This window comes from Acanthochromis polyacanthus, chromosome 2 (genome assembly GCF_021347895.1).
Source record: "Acanthochromis polyacanthus isolate Apoly-LR-REF ecotype Palm Island chromosome 2, KAUST_Apoly_ChrSc, whole genome shotgun sequence".
Taxonomy (NCBI): domain Eukaryota; kingdom Metazoa; phylum Chordata; class Actinopteri; family Pomacentridae; genus Acanthochromis; species Acanthochromis polyacanthus.
The window spans coordinates 1,434,548-1,455,361 of NC_067114.1; the positions used below are offsets into that span (position 1 = coordinate 1,434,548).

General features: G+C 42.5%; 1 protein-coding gene across 2 annotated transcripts in view; it reads right to left on the reverse strand.

The window, feature by feature from the left end:
• LOC110956562 (zinc finger protein 609) overlaps positions 1-20,814 on the reverse strand; it is a 116,097-nt gene that overhangs the window by 3,591 nt on the left and 91,692 nt on the right. Inside the window, exons 4-7 of one of the 2 annotated variants that reach the window (XM_022202147.2) lie at positions 9,994-10,081; positions 5,068-7,375; positions 4,579-4,945; positions 2,840-3,202 (exon numbers count right to left, since the gene is read on the reverse strand). In XM_022202147.2, coding sequence (XP_022057839.1) covers positions 2,840-3,202; positions 4,579-4,945; positions 5,068-7,375; positions 9,994-10,081 — 3,126 coding nt within the window. Of the gene's footprint in view, positions 1-2,839; positions 3,203-4,578; positions 4,949-5,067; positions 7,376-9,993; positions 10,082-20,814 lie in introns of both variants that reach the window. The other variant, XM_022202146.2, reaches the window with a different exon arrangement.

The window sequence follows — 20,814 nt, forward strand, 5'->3', positions numbered from 1 at the left end:
GCACAGAACGACAACAGCTCACACTGCTGTTGGACAGAAGAACTTTATGTAAGACAAAAACATGAGAATAAACGCAGGAAAGCTAAGATATAAGTCTGGTACATTAATCAAAATAAACACAACTAGAATAAAGCATTTAACTACAAGTACACACAGCTGCATGAACAACAGTTTCCTCATTAAATCCTTTATGACAGAGTGTTCAGAAGACATTAACTGCAGATTTTAAATTAGTAAAACTAGAAAAAAAAATCATTTCTAGGCCATGACAAGTTGTTTGGATCAGAAAGTAAAATACTAGATTGTTCTTTGTTCTTTGTCGTTTTGCGTCTCGTTTTTCGAATATTTTGTCGTGTTTTGTCGTCGTGTTTCCTTTTTGTCTGGCTTGTATTTTTTGTCTTATTTTGTGTTTTGTTTATGGTTTGTGTTGTCTACTTTTTTATTGTTTTGTTTCTCACTTTTGTCGATTTTTGCCTCATTTTTTGTCATTTTGTGTCTCATTTCTGTAATATTTTGTCTTGTTTTTGTTGCTTTTTGTCTTTTTTTCGTCTGATTTTTGTCATGTTGATCATGCAGTAAAATCCTCCATGGTTCAGGTCCAGATGACTAAATGTTGTGTTCCTTTGTAGACACTCTGTGATCTGGAAGTTGTAATGTGGAAATGATAAACTGAGGATGAATGCTGATGAAACTGAACTGATTTTTCTTCATAAATTTCAGGTTGTTCATGATGTTTTGTAGAAAGATAATTCCTTAAATGTGAACATTTTTTGCACTGAAACAAAGGAACCATTAGGAGTTGTGGTTATTTACAGGTTATCATGCTGTGGTTTTACTGGTCTGGTCCACTGGGGATCAAACTGGGCTGAATGTTGAACCTGAACTGAAATGATTTTGCCTCTCCTAGTTTAAACTGTCTCAGCGGAGTCAAACTCTAACATAGAATCCACTGCAGATCTGCTGAAGACATTTCCTGCTCACGGACAGCAGAGTGGATTTATCTGTGAAGCTGTAATGGAGCAGAGCTGCCACCAGATGTCGCTGCAGGCCGCGGTGTTTCTGCGTCTTGGCGGCTCATTCAACATCTCTATTATCAACACTGTGATCCACTTGTCCTCAGAGGACCTACTTAAGATGGATGAGCTGAGGGCTAAAAGCTGCGCTGCAGACTGGACTGCAGCAGCACGGAGGCTTTGTTTGGATTCTGTTTGGGTTCTAACAGGTTCTGCCGCCTCCGAGTCGCCAACATGAACGCTGTAAGGACAACGGAGCGCCCTGTTCTCTCTATTTCACCTCCAATAATCCCAGAACAAAGAAACATGCAGTAGTAGGTTTACAGGATGTTCTGAGTGGCTAAACGCTGGCGGTGATTTATTTCTTGAAGGTGTCGTTCTCCTGCATTCAGCTGCTCTGGGTTTGTCCATGTGTCTCTGTAGGATTGTGTTTTGTTTCGCTGTCAGTGTGGTGCATGTCTGCTGGTGGGTGGAAGGAAGAAGCGGCTGCTGTTTGCTGGCAGCCGGAAAGAGGGAAATGTACGACACTCTGTTTAGTTCTTAATTTAGATTACCTGTTGTCCATCAATTCAACGCCCCACGCCCGACTGTCTTCAGTTTGACAGATATTTTTCAAAAAGGGACACATATTGATTGAGTCGACTTAAAACGTGGACATTTCATGACCAAATCTGCACCATCACAGAACTAGTTTATATTATTCTATCATAGCAGGGAAGCAACATTAAAGACCTTCTGGGAGGGACTTCTGAAGTCCATGGGATGTATCTGCACACATTATGAATAATCTTTACATGTTCATTATGATCACGTCTTTACAAATTCTATAATTATTTATTATGGAAACAATCACTTATTAATAAAAATGACTGGATATCACTAAAATGTCAACTAAATAACGTCTGAATTTAACACCAACCACCTTCTAATGAAGCAATAATAAAATGAGCTTCGGTTTCCAAGGCTTTCTGACTTATTTAATGTAAAGTAGTCAACAGGCTTAATACAATATCTTTAGAAATAAACTAAATATCTAATATTTAGAAGAATCTAAAATCTAAAATGTCATGTGGTGTTTGGTTATAGGCGGCCATGTTGGTTTTAGGCTTGAAAACAGCAAAAATGTCAACTATGATACAAAAAGTCCCGCTATTATAAATATAGAACCTTCTGTACAGATCAGTTAAACTAGAAAATTTCAGGACTGTAGCTGTCTTAATTCTGAAGTTATGGAACTTCAAACATTGATGTTTACATGCCTAGCCTTACAAGTTTACACGTTTTACTTTGGATGGATGGATGGATGGATGGATGGATGGATGGATGGATGGATGGATGGATGGATGGATGGATGGTTGGTTGAATGGATGGATGGATGGTTGGTTGGTTGGATGTTTGGTTGAATGGATGGATGGATGGATGGATGGATGGATGGTTGGATGGATGTTTGGTTGAATGGAGGGATGGATGGTTGGTTGAATGGATGGATGGATGGATGGATGGTTGGATGGATGGATACTTTATTAATCCTGATATGTTTGCACAGAAAAAATCTGACCAATATGAGGTGTGAACATTTTTTAAAAAATGAGGTGCAATGACCCAGTAGAGTAATGTTTTTAGACATTCTGTTTTGGCTTTATTTGACAGGATAAGTTAAGAGGCAGACAGGGAAGTAGGGAGAAGAACGGTGGCAAGACCGTGAGCTGGAATGGAACCAAGCCGCTGCATCAGGTACTACAGCTCCTGTTTATGAGTCGCTATGTGGACGCCCAGACGTTCTGTTCTATGATCTACTGTGGTTGTACAGCGGGTGACTGACTGACCTGTGGCGTAGGACAGGTCGTATTGCCCTGAGAGCAGGGGGTATCCCAGGTGGTGGTGGGAGGGCATGATGCGCTGGGACGGCGAGGATCGCGGTCGGTCCACGTCTCGCTCCCGTTCCCGTTCCCGGTCTCCGGCGGCCCCTCGGTCCTGCTCCCTCTCCCGGTCGTGGGGCGGCTTGTCGCCTACAGTCGGGGATTTGCTCTTGTACTGGTTGGTGTGCTGATGCAGGATATCCAGGGCTTTGGAGTCCGTTGCTGTTTTGGTGACGGTGGGGCTAGCACGAGATTTGTCGCTGACTTCCTCACCTCCGGCTATTTTACTCCCGTATGGAGAGAACGGGTAACCTCCGGGTAGATAGGAACCTAAGAGCCATGAGGAAACATTTGGATTTACATGGAATACAAATGAGATTATTGTACATTAATGCAAACATTCATCACTCTTGAGGTGAACATGGTTGATTTCAGATCAGAAATCAGTCCCTTTAGACTCCTTTATCCAACAATTTAACAGTAGTACCACTAGAATTTCTCCACATGGGATCATTTTAAAATGGAAACACGCACTGTAAATATTGCAGTGTGGTTCACCATAAAGAAAAGCTGTTTGGACATGGTATGTATGCTATCACAGGCCATTTTCCACTGCAGGAGCATGTGGACCGTTTTACGGTGGCTTGAACCTTTACATGTGTTCCAAACTTGAACAACTGGCCATGCAGAACCTCTTTCAGAGCAGTTTTGAGGGGAAAACGTGGCCCTGAAAACTGCTGTTCTGTTCCCCTTTCAGGCATCGCCATTAACAATATAAAATTTGTCCTATAAGCTAGCATATCAAGTTTCCATTGTTTTATTTCCTGTGTACTCTAAGCATCTGGATTATGTCCAGTCGTTCCCATTTTTTGTTGTTCTGTCGCACTTGGAGTTAACATCAGGGTTGACGTTATGAAAGTCGCTCCTGTGAACATTCAGTTTTTTAAAAACCATCTAATAGTACAGCTACTGCGTGTCTTTAATGGAAAGTAGCAGCTGTAAGGTTTTTGTAAAAACGCTAACATTTACTTAGAACTCACTCATTATCCATGTAGACTATGTTCTTAGGGTCATGTTTACCAGACTGTCCAGATATTTGAGGATTAACACATTCAACCGTTCCTACTTGTACGAGCATTCAAAGGTCTTCATTATTTTTGGTGAAAATAAAGACTGGAAGGATGCCTGAAATGCCCCTAGTAAATGTGATTTTCCACTTATAATCCAACTCTAAAGCTTTGTTAGGGACTTTGGTTCCAACAAAAATCAATCCTTGAACTATCTAACTTCCTTATAAATGACTTCCATCCTTCAAAACACCAAAGGAAAGCAGTTACTTTGTGGAGCTTTACAAAATTACATTCTCTAGCAAAAAACTAAATGTGCAGAAAACTACATCTGTTCAGACTATGATGTAAAGCTGCACTGATTCTTTAGAGCCAACGTATTTACAAGCAAAAAGTAAGTAATGTGAACTGTTACCTTTCAGTTGTTCACAACTTAAAATGTAGTTCAGATCAGCAGCTTATGCACCTTTCTTCAACAACGATCACGCCAAGCGTTCGCCCAAAAGAAGCCACTGATGACTTGGACTAATGATTAAACTCACCAGCCAGACACTGGATGATTTCATCTTGTTATCAGATCAACATTTTTAATACCACATTCTATATTTACTTGTATTTGGAGTAAATATAATGTCCTACCTGGGTAATTCTGCATCATGACTGAAGGCATGCCCCTGTATCCAGGGTGGTTGGGGTCATAGCCTTGTCCATAGGGGTAACCATGCATGTAGGGCATGTAGCCTTGGTGCTGTGCTAGTGGTGATGAGAACTGCATGTGGGGATTAGAACGAGAGTCTTTGCTCAGAGCCCGATGGTCTTCAGAGGTGATTCTGGGATCACTGCCGTCTTTTCCGTCCTCCTTGGGCCCACTTTGAATGTCCTTGGGCCGCGGCCTGTCATCCTTTAATTTACGGTCGCGTTCCCGCTCTCTGTCCCTTTCATCTTTCCATCGAGGTTGTTGTTGCTGGTGGTCATCTTCTGCTTGGGGCTTCTGGCTCTCGGGGTACTGCTGAGGGCGAGAAAGACGGCTCAATCAGCAGAAACCAGCATTTAAATACTGAAATAACTCAACAAAAAACATTATCATTAACAGATTAATAAGCACTGCGAGAGTAGATGGGTATTTACCTGTCTGTACCACATGGCTTGCTCCATCCCTGCCTGGCCTCTGGACTCCAGTCCTTGCTTGGAGTCCTCTTTTCCATGGTGCCCCCCTTCACTCAGCTTCATCTTTAGCCCCTCAGCTTGCTGGGACTTCGGGTCCTCCACCTTTATGCTTCCCATAGACTTGGAAGAGGGCTCGGAGGGTGAGTCCCTGGACTTGCTCGGAGGCTGCGGTGTCTTTCCAAGCTCTGACTGACTCGGGGCTTTGGAGAGGCTTGGCGGCATTGGGCTCTTCTGCTTCCACTCCTCCTTCATGGAGGCTTCTCGCTCTTTCATGGCGACGTCTGACTTCTTCTCAGCAGCACGATGCTGCTCGGCCATCTGTCGGTGCCGCTCCTCGTACTGCTGCCGGTAGGCTGGGTTGGTGTTCATCAAGTGGTTATGGTAGGCTTGATCTGGATGGTACGCGTATGGAGGGACGTAAGCGTATTGGTTGTAGTAGAGAGGCTGCATGTACATGTTAGATCTCTGCTGGATAACGGAGGGTTGCTGCTGCTGCTGGCCAGGAGCACTGCTGTCAGGTTTGCGCTCTTCATGAACCTCAACCTTGACTTTTTCTTCACCTTGGTCCGGCTCATCATCTCGTTTGATTTTAACCTGACCTTCAGCCACTGGTGTTCCTGGATTGGGCCCACCAGGACTGGGGTTGACGTAGTTGGGTGAGTAATACGTCTCATAACCGGCATAGTACGGGGAATCTTTGTTGGGTGTCTGGTTTGGAAAGAGCGCTTTTTTGACACTTTCCCTGATGGCTTGGTCCTCTGTCCTGACTTTGACACCTTCCAGTTTTCCTTCACCGTCCTCACCAGCATCTGAAATATCTGAGTAAGCAGGACTGTTGGTTTTGACTGAAGAGTTGTCAGCTCCGTTCTGGTTCACAACATGAAGCGGTGTGAGGGGCTGTGGCATCCCACTACCGTCTATCCGACTGGCTACACCAATGGATGGGCTTGGGGCATTGTCAGAAAAGCTGTAAATCTTGTCAGCCTCTGCCTTGATACTAGCCAAGCGACTCTGATGAGGATCTGAGGAACCATTGAGGAGCCCTTCCCCCTTATTCCCTTGATCACAAGGTTCGGCATACGGAAGCTTTCCTTCCTCCAGTTTCCCTCCTTTTCCTGGAGGCTTGGGACTGTCTGCTTCCTTCCCACCGTCCTTTTTCTTTTTGTCCTTCTTCTTCTTGTCTTTGGAGCTACTCGGGGCAGGATCTCCAATGGCAGGGGGCTTCGGCTGTGTGCCTTTCATTTGAGGACTCTTGGGGATTCCTTGGATAATTGGGGTAAGCCCTGGGGAAGAATTTGGGTTTCCAGGAGGAAAAGAGTACATCTGCTGGGATGCTGGAGGGCCAGGACCCATGGGTCGCGGTGACTTCAAGTTTTTCTGGGCCATTTTATCAGCTTTTGTACCAGCGCTACCCTTTTTAGACTTATCTGATCCTCTCTTATCATCTATACCATCGTTACTGGCCTCATCAGTGAGGCATGGCCCATCCTCACAGCCATCCATCGGTGTACCTCCTGTTTCTGGATCCGTCTCGGCCATTTTCTTTTTACTCTGCTTTGAACCGAACTTGCCAGAAGATGGGGAAGGACTCTGAGCCTCAAAGTTCCTGCCTTTAGGAGTGACTGACCGTGCAGGAGATAAGCATCCTTTCTGAGAGATGGAGGCTCCGTTACAGTTCCCTGGTTCGGGGTGGAGAGTTGAGTCCTCTCCATACTCACTGTCTCCATCCATCTCCAACTTTATGTCATCATCATTGTGGGCCCGGGCTTGGTGGTACTTGAGACCGTTAATGTGCTTGTACTTCTTGTTGCAGTTGGGGTGTGGGCAGTCAATTAGAACTGGAGAGGGGCAGCTGCGATCGAGGGGAGGTGGAAGTGGCTCAGTCTTAATAGAAGGGATGGGGAGGCCAGTCGGTCCCACCCCTCCACTGTTGGAGTTTGTCCGCATACGTTTGTTGCCTTTGGTGTCCTCTGAGCTGGAATTGGGTTCCATGTCCGAGGCTGGTTTGGTCTTGCGTTTTCCAGCTGAGGAGGGACTGGCCTTGATGTCCTCGGTGTTGCTGTTGGGCGGGGTGCGGCGCTCTGACGGCGTCTGGCTTCCCCTTCGGCCTTTGCTGTTAGACGCAGCACGGGTCTTGTTGTTGGTGGTGCCTTTGTTGTCTGACGAGTTGCTGTTCTCGTTGATGGGGGTGTTGCTGTTCGGCCGCATCCGTTTACCTCGACCGCGACCATTCCTCATCTCCAGATCGCTTGTAGGGGATTCACAAAACCTGCAGCAGTGTTGAAAATCAGATAGAAGGGTTAGTCATGTCACAGTATCAATGCAAGGGTAACACAGTTCTTTACTTTAGACTGAAATAATGACATAATGGAGATACATTGCTACTATTCCAACTCATCCCCCTTTGGCCGTTTTCATTCTTATTATTTTACAGCATTTAATCACTGTGAATATAATTGGCACTTTTGACAGTGATCAACAGTCTGTCATGAAAAATGACAAATCTCATGAGTGGTGCAGTCAGCTGTTTTAGTGAAATGGAGATCACCTGTGTGGAGTCAAGATATGACAAGTGACCTTACAATAAATACGCTTGTATCTGGAAGGCAAACCCCTGCTGCCCTCATTAGTCATTGCTTGGAAAGCACAGAAGCCCAAAGCCTCTGACTGTCAAGATAAAAGGGGGAAAAATGTCAGTTTTTGGCATCTGTAAAGCTCTCTGGATCGTAGCACAGCTTTCGGAGAAAAACATTTTGGCTACTTCTATACTTGGCTGTACGCCTCCTAAAGTTTGAGTCAGATTTGTTTACATTTTCATTGGGAAACTCGCATACACGGTTATTTACTGCATCAGTATGCCAAATAACACGCTACAACTCCACACTGTCTCATAGGAAACTCATAACATAACAGCAATACCCAGGATGACAATACTGCACATTGTTTACTACAGCGGTGTAAACAATGGCAATTATATCAAAATAGATGCCCCATTGTTCCATCCATGTCGTCCATCAACATACCAAGCTGATGCCTGGTGTTCTATAAGCACTTTAAACAAAGCCACACGACCGTCCAAATGAAAGACAAGCAAACATGATTTGAACAGACAGCCATGAACCTTCTACCTGCTCTGTAATCACAGCACGCAGTCATTCAAATACTTAAAATAGCGGTTTGGCCTTATCTCTCCATAACAGTAATGTAATTATCTTTCTGCACAGCAGTGAAGGTTAGCAGTCTGTGACAAAGTCAGACACAGGGGCTGGTATGACTCACAGCTTCCTCTACGAGTCTCTCCAAACAATTTCAGCCCCAGCAGGGGATGTGAATACATCCGTAGTCTGACAGTGGTACAGGAATTTAGGCTCATTACAAGCCCAAGTTTATATTCGGGCCGTTGAAAGCTTTCTGAATTATTCATGGCGTGGCCCTAATGTAGTCGTGCTGCAAACTGTAAGACTATCTCGGTGCAGAAGCAACCTCCTGTACTTAGCATTATTGTGATATACTGTGATACATTAGTACGACGCAGCAGCTCCTTGTTTTCCATTAGCACTACTTTAATCTTGATTTTTTTTCTACTGCACTTAACCATGCATTTCAAATATAGACTCATATTTACATTTAGATGTGGTGCAGGTGCTCTAAATCAAAGCCAGCACTTGGCTTCGTATTTTACACATCCAGCGTGTTTTGCATAACAAAGGCGAGTATCCAGAAATTACAAAAACACCTTTAGCCGCCCACATAACACTGATCTAAGAAACTGCAGCCTTTGAGAAAGAGAATGTTTTACAGTGCTGAGGAAAAGCTATTAGTCCAATAATTGGATTCTGCAATCTGGCTTGTTAGAGTAGCTTTCTATTTCCACTGCTGCCTCCAGGGACGTCAGCTGTTTGCCAATGAATCCTGTTTCTCCAGGCACAACATAAAGACCAACATGTAGTCGGTAGATCCAGTGGCTCGCTGGCAGCGTGGTGCATTAGGCTGTATATCCTTGAGCAGATGCTGCTGCAGCAGATTCATATCACACAGAATATGAAAAGGTTAAGAGACCAAGTACCAAGAGCTTGGATAGAGCGAACGCATCAGTGATTCTTGGCGAATGTGAACCCTCCTCTACCTTGACATTTACAACGAGTATGCACGGCAGTAAATTTAACAGTACACAAAACCTCGCTGCTTTTCTCTCTTCTGCTCTGCCTGTCAGTTTGTGCTGACTAACGCTTCCATATTTAGGAGTTATCTCCCTTTTTTGCCATCTAGCAGTCTGTAACTTCATCTGTGTATAATCATGTTTAACCCTCCTGTTGTCTTCATTTACGGGCACCAAAAAATATTGTTTCTCTGTCTGAAAAAAAAAAAATCACCAAAAAAATTCCCCAAACTTCTGAGAATTTGCAAAACCTTCAGGAAGAAAATTCCAATAATTCCTTAAAAGTTTAATTTAAAAGTTTTATTTTAAAAAATCCCTTAAATTTGGCAAGAAAATTCTTGTAAATATTTTCAAAAAATGAATAAAAATCTTCCAAAAACAAATTCTAAAAATATCTAAGTGATGACATATATATCAGTAAAACTGGTATTTCTTAAAGAACATTCACAAAAAAATGAACCAAAATCCAGTGAAATTCACTGGATTTTGGTTGATTTTTTGTGAATGTTCTTACACATTTTTATTTTTTCCAGCAAAAATAAAAAAAGAAATTCCCAAAAATGTTGAAAACGTGGACATCAGAAGTTTCACTGTCAGTTTATTTATTTTTCCCCACATTTTCAAACTTTAAAACGGGTCAACTTGACCCGCAGGACGACACCGGGGTTAAATGAATGGTGTGCAAAACCTGCTGTCTTTACTTGACCTGAAGTGAACCGGCGGCTTACCTGGGGGGAGCCCAGTCGTGCCGTGTGCAGTCCAACAGCGTGCCCACATACGTCTTGTTCCTCCAGGTAACATTGACCACCAGCATGCCTGCAAGACAAGAAAACAGACAATTCACACATTTAGATTGTGTTAACTGTGACAGTAAGTCACAAACCGAACACAACGGAGAACATTTAACTGTCAGATTCATGTGTATCTGAGCATTAAGAGCATTGTGGCTCGTCCATCAATGTGCTAATCTTTGCTAAAGGGTTTCATATTCAAGATAGTTCTACAAGTCAAAGATCCTTTTTTAATCTCTTCCCTCAGTGAAGCCGTAGGGGCGAGACTGACTGATATCTTCTAAATGACTTGGAACAGACTCAGCTGCAGTCGGCATTGTAAAACCTGTAGAAGATACTGGCAGAAGGCCTCACTAAGAACGATCACGCTGAGGCTGCCGGGGAATTCTCACTCAACACTCCTTCCATTTAAATAAGGCATCTCACAGCACTGGAGCTCTCCCTGATGGAGAATTACTTGGAGGCAAATACTTTTCGCAACCCTCTATCTCACTTTTCAGCCCAGAAATTTACTACCGTGGGGAAGAGTTTGGATTTACTACTACAGCTTCTTAAAAACAACCAACAAGCTCCTGGGTTCAACCAATCCAACGTGAAGGGCTCGGTCTGACAGCCCGTAAATGAGTGCACAGGAGAAGCTTCTTGACTTCTCTGGTATTGCTGCAATCCGTCACACTTAGAAGCTTCAGTGTTGCCGTTTGGCTGGTGTGAATTTGGTAGTGAGCTACACAATCCGACCTGTGCCGACCGCGATACCTCGCCTCACATCTGAACATCTAAAATTAGCTCCAGGAGATTACACGACCCTCTCCGTTTGTTCTCCACCACCAAACCGAATACTCTTCATTTCAACAGCCTGTATGTCATCAGAATGTCACAATCCGTTATGCAGCTTTGTGCAAAGTTACTTAACGAGCAATTTAGATCAGGGGTGTCCAACATGAGGCCCGTGGGCCAAAAGTGGTCCTCCAGAGGGTCCAATCCGGCCCTCAAAGTGTAAAAATTACAGAGAAGACATTAACTGCAGATTGTAAATTAGTAAAACTATAAATTTAAAATCATTTCTAGACCATGACAAGTTGTTTGGATCAGAAAGTAAAACACTAGATTGTTCTTTGTTCTTTTGTGTCTCATTTTTGTAACATTTTGTCTTGGGTTTGTTGTTTTTGTTTGCTTTTTTCGCACTTTCATCTCATGTTTGTCGTTTTGTGTTTCCTTGTTATCTCGCTTGCGGTTTTTGTCTTATATTTGTCATTTTATGCTTTGCTTTATTCATTGCTTTGTGCATCGTTTTTGTCATTTTGTTTCATGCGTTTGTCATTTTTTGTCTCGTTTGTCCATTTTTATTTTGTTTCGAGTCGTTTGAGTCTCATTTTTGGAATATTTTGTCTTGTTTTTGGTTGTTTTTGTCTTTTTTAAAGTAAAATCCCCCATGGTTCAGGTCCAGGTGACTAAATGTTGTGTTCCTTTGTAGACACTCTGTGATCTGGAAGTTGTGATGTGGAAATGATAAACTGAGGATGAATGTTGATGAAACTGAACTTATTTTTCTTAACAAATTTCAGGTTGTTCATGTTTTGTAGAAAGATAATTCCTTAAATGTGAACATTTTCAGAATGACCTTTTTTGCACTAAAACAAAGGAACCATTAGGAGTTGTGGTTATTTATAGGTTATTATGCTGTGGTTTTACTGGTCTGGCCCTGAATGTGGAACCTGAGGTAAGATGAGTTCGACGCCTCTGATTTAGATGTTTCACTGGAACAGGAAATATAGCGCAGAGATGCTGCTGTGATAGAAGCAAATGATGGATAATTTCAGATTTTTGCTCACAAATTCCAACGTAAATCATCACTGACCAGCTTCAGAGGTTCAGGGGGACGACTGTGCACTCGAACCTTGTGAAATCGTTGCCCACACCATCCCCCTCGCTCCCCGCCGGTGACCTCAGCTTGCCACTTCAGCACTGCAGAGAAACTGGAGGCTGCAGAGAGCTAACTTATCTAATGGCACAGGAATGCTGGCTGGCAGCTTCCAGCCCTCCCAGCATTTTATTAGCTTAGGAAACCTCTCTCTCTCTCTCACCCCGTTTTCCCTCTCTCCTTCACCCTCACCCTCATTTCCTCTTTTCAATGCTATAACCATCCGTGGCTTACAATCTCTTTCCCTCCCACACACACAAGTCGTATTTCTGAAGTCATTTTTCTCGGCGTTTACAGATGTTTACAGGAACCTGCTGACACTCGGACACGAGTCTCTTCCTTCAATCTCTGACCTGAAAACACGAGAGCTCGGTCAGGGCTGGATCCAAACGAGGTCTGTGCGCGCTGGGTTGTGGAGAGGTCCTCGAGTTCACATTTCTGTCACATTAAAAGAACCCAGAGCTTTTCTGAAACGCCTTCAACAGCCCGCCCCCCCGAGCTCTCCAAACACTCCAACACAAAATGGCTCTGGCAGCTGGTGGTGGCAGGATGTAAATCAAGGCAGGCCAAATGAATGACTAGCCTTTCATGATGTGCAGGATATAGCCTTCCTGCATTCTCTGGAGAGGCTCTGGAAACTGCACTGCGACTTGTTAAAAGTCTTTAATGATGTTGAATTAGTATTCAGTCTTTAGCCGAGACAACGGATCAGCATGAGAGGGATTTTAGCTCGACTGATACCAGAACCAATCAAAAATACATGAAAAGAAAACAGTTTGGGAAACACGTGAATTAGCTTTTTCTGCCTAGAGTTCAATGAGAAGTCTCAGCAAGAAAGATAAAAAATTAGCTTAAAATTAAATTGTTAAAGGATCCTCACTGAGCGAATGAGAATTTCCCTCAAGAATAATAAAGTATCTATCTATAATTTATAGCCTATCTATCTATCTATCTATCTATCTATCTATCAATCTACCCATCTATCCATCCATCCATCCATCCATCTACCCATCTATCCATCTACCAATCCATCTACCCATCTATCTATCCATCTATCCATCCATATACCCATGTATCCATCCATCCATCCATCCATCCATCCATCCATCCATCCATCCATGAGGTAAAGCACATATTAAAGGTGCTGTCTCTTAAAATAAACATGAACGTTGCATTTCATTCTCACAGAAGTCTTTTTTTTTTTTTTTTTAAATAAATCTACTGGAAGGACAGACATCTAAGTTGTTATTTCATTCCAAGCAGACACTCATGCACCTGTGAGTCATCTTGAATATATATCTGGCACATCATAAGAGGTTAAATTTCCTGTAATTCCACCCACAGATTGACTAAAGCTCAGTCGAGCTGTACGAGGAGCATCTCAATACCCGTCTCCAATCCGCTGCAAAGATTTTCCATCATCACAATCTTGTTCTGGAGAAATTTTATTCAAACGTTTGATAAGGATCACTGTCCTGCTGGAAGACAAATCTCTGCCACGATCTCGACATGGTGGGTTCTTAGCATCGGGTTTTCCTCCCTCAGCTACACCTCCATGAAAACAAAGTGGATGACGGACTAAAAGAAGAGGTGCAGCCATCAATCTGACTGAGCGTGGACACTCTAGATAAGCTGGATTGATTGGAAAGAAATACTTTATATGTGCAAAAACACTCCACTCTGTGATTTCCGATACGAGGTGAACGATACGATTTTAATACCCGACAGTGACATATGAAGTCGAACACGAGAACTAAAAAGCAGATTACACCCGCCACTGTTTAAAAAAGGCATCGCGATTCATTTTTCATCTCAGCTGATTTGAATCGTCACACATTTGTAGCAATCTCATGATGCATCGCTACATCCTAACTGCAATTATTAAGCAGCCTATAAAATGAAATGACTGTATTTAGATCAGAGACATGGACAGGGAAGCGTCACAGCAGAGATGTATGGAACATATGCACTGCTGATGGACACATACATCCACTCTAATGAGCCAATGCGCTGCAGAAAACCCTGTAATACTTTCATGCTCATTATAGGTCAGCAGCTCAGAACCACTGACAGGCCTGTTTGGTAGCCTCTCTGCTCGCTGTCATGCGTTTTCCCCTCGCATGGTTTCCTTCACGTTCCCATGCCGAGCCGAGGAACTCTGTAATCCTGTCAGAGTGGTCCTTGGCTTCTGGGTCACCTCAGATCTCCGCCTCTGAATGCTAATAACTGCGCTCCTTCAGTGTTATGTGGGACAACTCAAGGACATTCACAGAAAACTTGGATCCGTCTTGACTCAAATGTTGCTATGAAAAACCAACAAAAAAGCTACGGCGCTTCAGATTTAATTAAGTTAGCTGAAGCTGTGCAAAGACTCGGTGTGTATGTGGCGTATCACTAACACAAAGTGGAAATGACAGGCCAAGCTATTAGATCATCCTCCTCATCATGGGTAGCAGCGTAAAGAGTTTTCAGTTCTGACATTTAAGGAGTTACATCAGAGGTTGGGAATTCAATATTTCAAGGTAAAAACCGCCCAAACTCGCAGCAATAATGACCAATAGTCAAAGAACCCTTCACACCATCACCAAGCTGTCTGTTCTGCTTAATTCCTTCCTCAAGTCTTAGCGGTTATTTTTGAAGATCATGTTTTCAGAGCACAGCTGAGCACATCTTTTCAACCCGACTGCATTCACAAGCAGGCCCAGTTTCTTGTTAAAAATGTACCCAGCGTAGATGACAGTTTCTCTTCATTAAGCAACCATTATTGTGTTGATAGCAGCTTAATAAACCAGGAGTGGATATGCTGACTGAACACTAATTTGGGCAAAGAAAGGAGTGGCAGTTAAAATGATGGCATGCTTTCAGAAGACGAAGAACTCAGCTGAAGAGTTACTCCTTAAATATTTCTGTGCAGGATCCAGTTTTGATGCGATGTAATTTGTGTTTTGCCTGGACAGCCTAATGAAGTCTGGAAGGGGGGATATATATTCATAGAATTTTTTAGCAATAAAAAAATATGCTCAAGGGTATTTAATAAGATTAAGTTTTAAACGCTGCAAACTGAAAGCCATTTCAATTTATCTGTACGCTTTCATCCTGGGAATCATTTTCAAGCTGTCGGGGACAAAGATGTCAGTGTGGAGTCTGTCCAAACATGGAAAGTCCTTGACAAAACAGCCCAAACAAACGTCCCCGTGGCAGAAAGCAAAATACACAAGAATGTGGGATGACTTTCCATCGCATGACCATTTGTTGACACACGAGGAGTCACATATGAGCGTCTGTGTGGGCCGCGATCCCTGTCTTTGCTCACTGGATCTGTAGCGGGGGAAGAAACAGACCGGAGTTCAAAGATCAGAAAATAGAACTCGCTCTCTGGAGCTGCAGTTCACTTGGGATTTGTTTGCCAGAGGAGGGTCGCCGTGGGGTGAAGGGAAAGAGTCGGAGCGAAACCCGGTTCCTGCTCCCTTCCCCCAGCTTTGTGTCGGCATTAATAGGGTCACCCAGGACGGCTGAGCGAAGTCGCATTAATGAGAGGAGTTGGCTGTAATTTTAACACTCGTTTCCTTCCAGTGCTGTTGAACAACAAATGGCGGCTCGACTCAGGCGCCCAACTCCTTCGCATACTGGTATAACAGAGGGTCAAACTCATCTTAGTCCAGTAAAACCACAGCATGATAACCTATAAATAACCACAACTCCTCATTGTTGCCTTGATTTAGTGCAAAAAAGTACACATTCAAGGAATTATCTTTTTACAACACATCTTGAACAACTTGAAATTTCTTAAGAAAAACAGACGACAGAGTGTCTACAAAGACACAAAACATTTAGTAACAGCTATTTGGAACTGAACGATATTTCATTTTATGATCAAAACGACAAAAACAAGACAAAATATTACAAAAATGAGGCACAAAATGACAAAAAGGAGACACAAAACAAAAAACAAACAAAACGACAAAAAATGCGACAAACGACATAAAATGTAACAAAAAGAGGCGAAAAATTTAAAAAAGTTACAAAGTGACAAAAAGTGGACAAAAATGAGACAAAAAATGACAAAAGTGAAAACAAAATGAGAAAAATGACACAAAATGAGACAAAAACACAAGCGAGACAAAAAGGAAACACAAAATGACAAAACGAGAGAAAAACATCAAGTCTGAAGAAAGACGACAAAGAAAATATTACAAAAATGAGACAAAAAACAACAAAAAAAATGAGACAACACAAAACTAAACAAAAAAAGAGAAAAATTTGACTAAAAAGTTACAAAGCGACAAAACAATGGACAAAAAACTAAAATGAGACAAAATTACACAAATGACACAGATGAGACAACAAATGATAAAAGTGAGAAACAAAATGACAAAAAAAGACAAAAACACAAGCGAGACACAAAGGAAACACAAAGCGACAAAACGAGAGAAAAACGTCAAGTCTAAAGAAAGACAACAAAGAAAAATATTACAAAAATGAGACAAAAACAACAAAAAAACGAGTAAACACAAAACTAAACAAAAAAGAGACCAAAAATTTGACTAAAAAGTTACAAAGCGACAAAACAATGGACAAAAAACAAAAATGAGACAAAATTACACAAATGACAGATGAGACAACAAATGATAAAAGTGAGAAACAAAATGACAAAAAAGACAAAACACAAGCGAGACAAAAAGGAAACACAAAACGACAAAAAACGAGAAACAGAATGACAAAAACATGAGACAAACAACAACAGTTAGTCAAAAAACTACCAAAACAGACAAAATATTACAAAAATGAGACACAGAATGACAAAAGAACAATCTAATATTTTACTTTATGATCCAAACAACTTGTCATGGTCTAGAAATGATTTTAAATTTATAGTTTTACTAATTTACAATCTGCAGTTAATGTCTTCTCTGTAATTTTTCCACTTTGAGGGCCGGATTGGACCCTCTGGAGGACCACTTTTGGACCACGGGCCTCATGTTGGACACCCCTGTTGTATAAGATTACTCTGAGGGTAATGAAGTTGGGGGCAGCTCGTCTGTCCCCTCCTCCCTACTCAACACGTTTGGCTGCTGAGGGGTCAGAACATCAGGTCCTCTGCTGCTGCTGAAACCTGAAGGGTTCACTGGATGACCTCTGCTCTGCTTCAGCTCAACAGGAATCCACAGGGGTTAATGGCATTTTCACTGACTGACCCTGTCAAAACGCCTTTGTTGTCTTGGAAAACTGGCGATCATTTCTGCGTAACGACCGGCTGTGACATTAAATAACCGCTCACACAAAACACTAAATTAATGGTTTCCAAAGATCCGATTAAAACGAGGCCAAGCTCGGAACAAGTCGCTCACATTTACCGACACTTGTAGTTCTCATTTTTATACACAGTCAGATGTAATTACTGACAGAGTCTCCATGTATGCTTATAAAGAAAACAACTGATATTTCTCCTCCAGTTCCAATCTTCTCTGCAGTAACAGCACCACTCATCAAGGTTGCATGTAGACAAGAAAGTGAGAACAATGAGAAAAATAGTGTCAGTATTCATTAGGGAGAGGAGATAAAAGATAGCCGGGTGCTGCCAGGAGCAATAACTGTAACCTTGACAAATGAAGCGTTTGAGCATTCAAGTGTCTGAGCATGTTTCCAGCAGTCCATTTTAACGGTGTTTCTGCACTTGTGGTGCATAAAACGAAGTCGAGCTTGTCCGGTTGTGTCAGTGTCAGAAGAGAAAGTCCTAAGACTGACCTTTATCTGAAATGCTCTGCAGACAGCAATTTAGGACGAACTGTATGAGTCACTGTGGAGATGGAGGTTATCCAGAGGAACGGAGGACTGGCAGTATTCTAAGTGTTATGTTAACACAACCCCCAGGGGGCCGCTGCTCCAGTTTGAGAAACCCTGCGCTAGGGTTTTGTTTTATCTTATGTGGTAGTAAAATGAATATTTTAGGGGTTTGAACTAATGGTTGGACAAATCAGGCCATCTGTAGACACCATCTATGATCACTGTGTGTCCTGTTGGTTATTTGCCTCTGAACCTCTGGTAGCCACATTTAGTAAACGCTTAAACTCAACAGACACTGGATGTTTGGGGCTAATGCAACACCTATTTTTGTATGAGTTAGACAGAAAATGATCCTATGAGTTTGACTCTGAGAAGATCATAAACAGTGGAATCAGACCACTCTGTTGGACAAACTGTGCAAAGTTTCCAAATTATCCTACACATCCAAAGTAGTTTAAATAAATCCACTGGACTTAAGTTCCTTGACGACATTTCACCTCTCATCCAAGAGGCTTCTTCAGTTCTGAAGAACTTTCTTAAGCCCAGTGGATTGATTTAAACTACTTTGGATAACCATGACCTGGATGAATGAGGACCTACACAGACATTATCCCACACATCTGTCTCTCTTTACGATCTGTAAATTCCAAATTTCCATATTAGTTAATATCAGACCACATTTAAGTCAATACCGATATATCCGTAACATGCTAGCATCAACTGACATATTAGTCAGGCTCTCCAAAATTTTAGTAAAAATGGCTGTTTGCATTGCATCACATGGCGATACAGGAAGTCCTCGACTTACGTCGGACTTCCATTCCTACGGTGTGACGTAAGCCGATTTTCGTCGTAAGTCAGAACTCCGGTGAAAATGTAAACAAAGCCATTACGTGCATCAAGATATCGATCAGTTTACATATTTGTACAACTACAGTAACAACAAACAGTCATTAGCTCACACTGAAACACAAGTTGGTAGGCAAATACCAGAGAAAATGTAAACTGTAAGTCTGAATGACGCTGGGAGCCGTAAGAAGTTAGTGAATGTAGAATAATCCAATGTGGCAGCATATGTAAACAAAGCCGCCTTATGACGACTGTCCAGAGTGTATTCATCCGCTCCACTCGTCAACTAGTTCCACTGAAGCAGTTCAGTCGTAAATCGAGGACCTCCTGTACATTTCTCTAATAGGTTTTTCTGAGGCCCTCTGCCCTGATACGAGCACATTTCAACTTCAGATACCAGATTAAAAGGACCACATTTGACGCCAGGTTAACCAACATGCTAACCAGCTTCTAACTGGCTCATGTGTGTTAAAGCGTTTTAGGATCTTTGATGCTAGCTTATCAGTATGGTGCTGTAAACAATCATCATTTTTCACAAACAACCTGTAAACCAACCAGTTTTCACTTTGGGTTTGTCAGCTTGAAATAAATCTCTTGAACATCCACTCTAAGATAGCCTCTGTACCGTTTTAGACAGATAATAAAAAGACTAATTCTAACTGATTATGAGCAGTTGCTGATCTAAGTCCAGTGTGGGAGTAAAGATGTAATCTAATCCAGCTCTGACAGTCTGGACAGCAGCATATCATACTATAAAACCTGCTGGCTAGTAGCTGAAATGTAGATGGAGGTGTCAGCGTTCACAAACACGTTCCTACTTTCATTGTAAACATGAGACAAAAAAAGAAGTCAGAGCACATTCTAGCAGATTAACTGATGCTCTTACTGATCTGTGAGCCAGCGCATTCTGTAGATTAAACCGTAGTAAAAATATAATCTTTACCTGCAGCTCTGTAAAGAAGCAGAATAAAAACGATAGCTCTTAGCTGAAGAGCGTAAAAGTCACAGATGACTAGCAGATGAGACGAGTGTGTGGTTGATGATTTTATTTGGGATTTTGGAGCGTTTCAAGCGAGCGCTATCTGAAAAGTTCAGGCTGCAGTCTGGTTCATAAGAGGTAAAAGTGTAAAGTCACTCTCACTGACAAGAATAACAGCCTGTGAGAAGGTCAGTTCTCTCATAGCACTGAGAGGCAGAGGAAGGCAGCATTAGTATGCTTCCCACGTCGTCCGACATTATCAGCCGCATGCAGCAGCTTCTCCCTCCACATGTTTACTCCTACAGCGGGAGTAGATCACAAACCAGCAGCCAGCCACGTCTGCAACAGCCAAAAAATAAATATTTGACATCTCTAGCAACTTAACATGTACTTATTACTGTAAATAATTTGCTCTGAGGCGGGGAGCAGTTTCCTGAAATGTCATCTGGATGAATCCACCATCTCTGGGTTAAAGCTGCACCTCTGGGGTTTTCCTAAAGGAGATGGTGCTGAGATTAGGAGGCAGGTCTGCCAAAGGCGCATTACTCAGGCTCTCCTTGACGTGGATATAGCAAACATGATATCTTGTGACAACCACTGGCAAAGCCTTCAATTCCTCCAGGCGTATGATTTACGTTTCAAGGCCGTTTAAGTGCTTGAAAAAATGCAGCCGTCAGCCAATAAGAATGGGAACCAACGTGTCTCTTAAGAGATTTGGGATAACAATACCCAGGGAGGAGATGTGTGACCAACAAGACGAGCCTCCTCCTTCAGAAAGACGTCACAATCTAACGTCCTCTGAGCGGCATTTGAACCAGATATTCAGGAACGCTGGTGAGTGCTCATTTTTTCCCCTGGAAGTCAGCCACTCTGGACCCTTTTCCACCAGGCTGGTTGCAGAGCCTGACTTAGCACCACTTCTTTGTGTTTCCACCGACGAAACAGCAAAAACTGGAACTTTTCAGGCACCAGCTCTTTACTGAGCCAGAGTTAAGAACCGAGTACGTCACGGGCTGGGGGCGGGGCCACAGTGACCGACGATCAACGGTGAGAACACAGAACCGCCATTTTTAAACAGCTGAACGAGTAGTAGTAGTAGTATTAGTACTAGTAGTAGCAGTAATAGTAGTAGTACTACTACATGGGAAAAGTCAGACAAAAAACAATAAAAACACGACAAAATCTGACAAAAATGGGATGCAATAAGTCAAAAAATGAGACAAAA